The sequence below is a fragment of the Triticum urartu genome, chromosome 5A (assembly GCF_056163025.1).
Source record: "Triticum urartu cultivar PI428250 chromosome 5A, HENAU_Tu73, whole genome shotgun sequence".
NCBI classification, from domain to species: Eukaryota; Viridiplantae; Streptophyta; class Magnoliopsida; order Poales; family Poaceae; genus Triticum; species Triticum urartu.
The window spans coordinates 497,640,216-497,643,445 of record NC_141877.1 but is presented as its reverse complement, the minus strand read 5'-3'; the positions used below and the strand labels follow the sequence as shown (position 1 = coordinate 497,643,445).

At 52.9% G+C, this 3,230-nt stretch overlaps 1 protein-coding gene across 1 annotated transcript; it reads left to right on the top strand.

Moving 5' to 3' along the window:
• Positions 1-1,543: 1,543 nt before the first annotated feature.
• Positions 1,544-2,479, top strand: LOC147972250 (uncharacterized). Its single transcript, XM_087524269.1, has one exon. It carries the CDS (start codon positions 1,544-1,546, stop codon positions 2,477-2,479), a length of 936 nt encoding a protein of 311 aa, XP_087380395.1.
• The last annotated feature ends 751 nt before the right edge of the window (positions 2,480-3,230 follow it).

Genomic DNA, 3,230 nt, shown 5'->3' with positions numbered 1-3,230 from the left:
GTTCATGTCGCCCCGGGTTCGGTCGCCAAGCCGGTCAGCACCAGCCGCGTGGCTGCTGTCACGGTGATCCGCTTGGGTCAGGATGTGGGGATGGAGGATTCGGCTTTTCGGCAGCCAATCTCGAGCAGTCCTAGTCGCCCGTTGGCCATGCAGAGCAGGTAGGGCCCGCTACGATCATGATTCGAACTGATCACACAGAGATACAGCCCGTCTCCCCCGCCTCGGTGCAGCTGATGAGGTGGGCGCATGCCGAAAATTCTGATGGTGGGCATGAGAGGGTCCGGCCTAGGGAACTGGAGAATGCTGGGAGTGGTCAAGGCCTAAACTCCGTTCTGATTGGCTCCTGCCAAATCTCCTTGATTGGACCAAGTGGTGTGGACAGGGACATCGACAGCCTTGCAACGGCATCCTGGGAAGAGCTGAAATCTTTGCCCCATGAACCAGGGGACAGCGCATGCAGGATTGGACGGTATAGATAGGTGGAGGCCTTGCAGACCTTCCAGGTGTGCCTATCGGAGAGCAGTTGCACCCATGCAACATGCAACGTATGCAGCGTACGTAGTGCGCAGCTGGAACCTGATGTTGTGCCCGCACCAGCCCTTGATTCTGGGGTGGAACTGGTGCCGGACTCAGCGACCTGCGGTGATATGGACGCACTGTAGCATGGTGACATAGAGAGGATGCGGGCTGACACGTGTGTTTCCCTTTCTCCGCTGTTGCCATTACCATCAAGTCGGCCTGTCGCGGTGCAAGCACGCAACCAGAGAAAGAAGAGGATAGTGGAGGGGACACCAAGGAGGAGTGCGAGACTAGCCAAACACGGTGCATCAAAGCAACAGCAAGTTCTCATCCGCAAATTGTGTTTGGCGCATGAAGGTGAAGTGATTTCGGAGGATGCCCTAAAGATGTATGTGGAGTTGTTCTCTCGGCTGCTTTCAGATGCCCACATTGCCGCAATCCTGGCGCTATTTGGTTGGGAGTCGCCGGCGGTGCCCCTAGAGGAGGCAGCAGTGTGCTGAGGAACGCGTGGGTGGTTTGGTAGGCCTTTTTCATGAATACTCAACAGTTGAGAATGTTAGTGTGGAACGTTCGCGGGCTAAACACTTCAACCCAGCGAAACACTGTCTTCCAGGTGGTCACGGCGGCCAGCCCGGCCATCGTGTGTCTTCAAGAGACAAAACTTCATGACGTATCCGTGAATGTTGTAAGACAATGCCTCGGGGCTAAATTTGAAAACTTTTTCTACCTTCCTGCGTTAGGTACGCGTGGTGGGATCTTGGTGGCATGGGATGCCACTTTGGTTCAACTCTCTAACCCGCACCGTACCAACCATACCTTAACGGCTCTGGCTAAGTGTCCCGATGATGAGCAACCATGGTGGCTCACTTGTGTCTATGGCCCGCACGAGGAGTCCGACAAGGTGGAATTCCTCCAAGATTTGGTGGATATTAGAGACTTGCACGCGGGGCCTTGGCTTGTGGCCGGGGACTTCAATCTCATTGCTAGCGAGGAGGACAAGAACAATGCCTTGATCAATCGCCGGATGTTGGGAAGGTTTCGCTCCAAGCTCAACTCCCTCGAGCTAAAGGAGATCTACCTGAACGGAAGAAGATACACGTGGTCGAATGAAAGGAGAATTGCCACTTTGGAGAAAATCGACCACGTTTTCGTGTCGAATGAATGGGATCTGGCGTACCCAACCTGTTTTCTTTCAGCCCTGGGTACAGCTATTTCCGACCACTGCCCGTTGGTGCTGGACATGAATACTTGCATCAGTTCGAAAAGCCGGTTCAAATTTGAATCGTTCTGGACCAGAGCGGAAGGGTTCATGGATGTAGTTAAACTTGCCTGGACCTCAACTCCGGTGGCTTCTAACGACTATCTCACGCTTCAAAACAAACTAAAAGCTACTGCGGTGAGCCTCCAAAGGTGGAGTGCCATGTGGATTGGGAACGTGAAACTGCAAATCGCTATTGCTCTTGAGGTTATTAAGCAGTTGGACACAGCTATGGAAATGAGAACCCTCTCTGATGCCGAGCAGGAACTAAGAATGTGCCTGAAGAAAAAGCTACTCGGTCTGAGCTCCTTGGAGAGGACTATTGCGAGGCAAAGGTCTCGGTTACTTCAGCTGCGTGAGGGAGATGGCAATACTAGGCTCTTTCACCAACAGGCTAGCCACCGGCAGCGGAAGAACACCTTGCGTGTGGTGAAGCATAACGGCAACCTCTATACCGGGCAGGAGGAAGTAGCGTCGGCAGTTAATGCATATTTTGGTGCAGCATTTGGCACCTCGGAAGCTAGAAACTATACCATCAACCTAGGTATCCTTGAGCTCCCACGGTACGACCTATCGCATCTCGAGCAGCCATTTACCGCGGAGGAAGTGGAGAAGGTAATCAAGAGCATGCCACTGGACAAGGCCCCGGGGCCGGACGGGTTTACTGGCAGGTTCTACGTTGGGTGTTGGAGCATTATATAAGACGATTTCATGAAAGCAATGGAGTGTTTCTACAAGGGCGACATGAGGGGTTTAGCCGCCATCAACAAAGCCCTTGTTTCCCTCTTGCCGAAGAAGGAAGGAGCACTGGAAGTGCGAGATTTTCGGATGATAAGCCTTGTGCATGGGGCTATCAAGATTTTTGAGAAAGTGCTCACCTGTCGTTTGGTCGAGGAGCTACCCATGCTAGTTGGCAACCACCAAAGCACGTTTGTGAAAGGAAGGGCGGAACGAGTGTCGAGGCGGCGGAGCACAAGGTGAATCTTGTCGTCCGGGAGTGAGCCTAGGCGGTCCTCGCCGCGGGCCGCGCGATGGCGCTGGCGGTCACGGACTGGCTGATGATCAAATACGGACAGCGGCGCGGCCATCTCGATCGGCGAGACTACTCACTTGGTGAACTCGTGGCGCTCGATCGGCCACTTGAGACAATGTGAGATGGAACAATGCGCGTGAGGTTATATCGTGCAGGAGGGAGCATAGAACTCGATGAAAAAGATGACGTGTCTGAGTTCCTATGGGTTTCGGCTTGCTGGACGAAGCCGAGTTTGTATGGGTTTTGGCTTGCTGGACGAAGCCGAGTTTGTATGGGTTTCGGCTTCACAGGGATCTTTCCCATGGGCCGGCCCAATAACTCTGCTACTGTCGCTCGTAAAGAAAAAAAATCATCATTACAACTCAAAAGTAGCTCTGAATTTTATTAAAAGTTCTTAAGAATCTATGTATCTATTACACC

What these genes read in the sequence shown, in the direction of transcription:
- LOC147972250 (XM_087524269.1), top strand. Translation starts at nt 1,544, where the DNA reads ATGTTGGGAAGGTTTCGCTCCAAGCTCAACTCCCTCGAGCTAAAGGAG.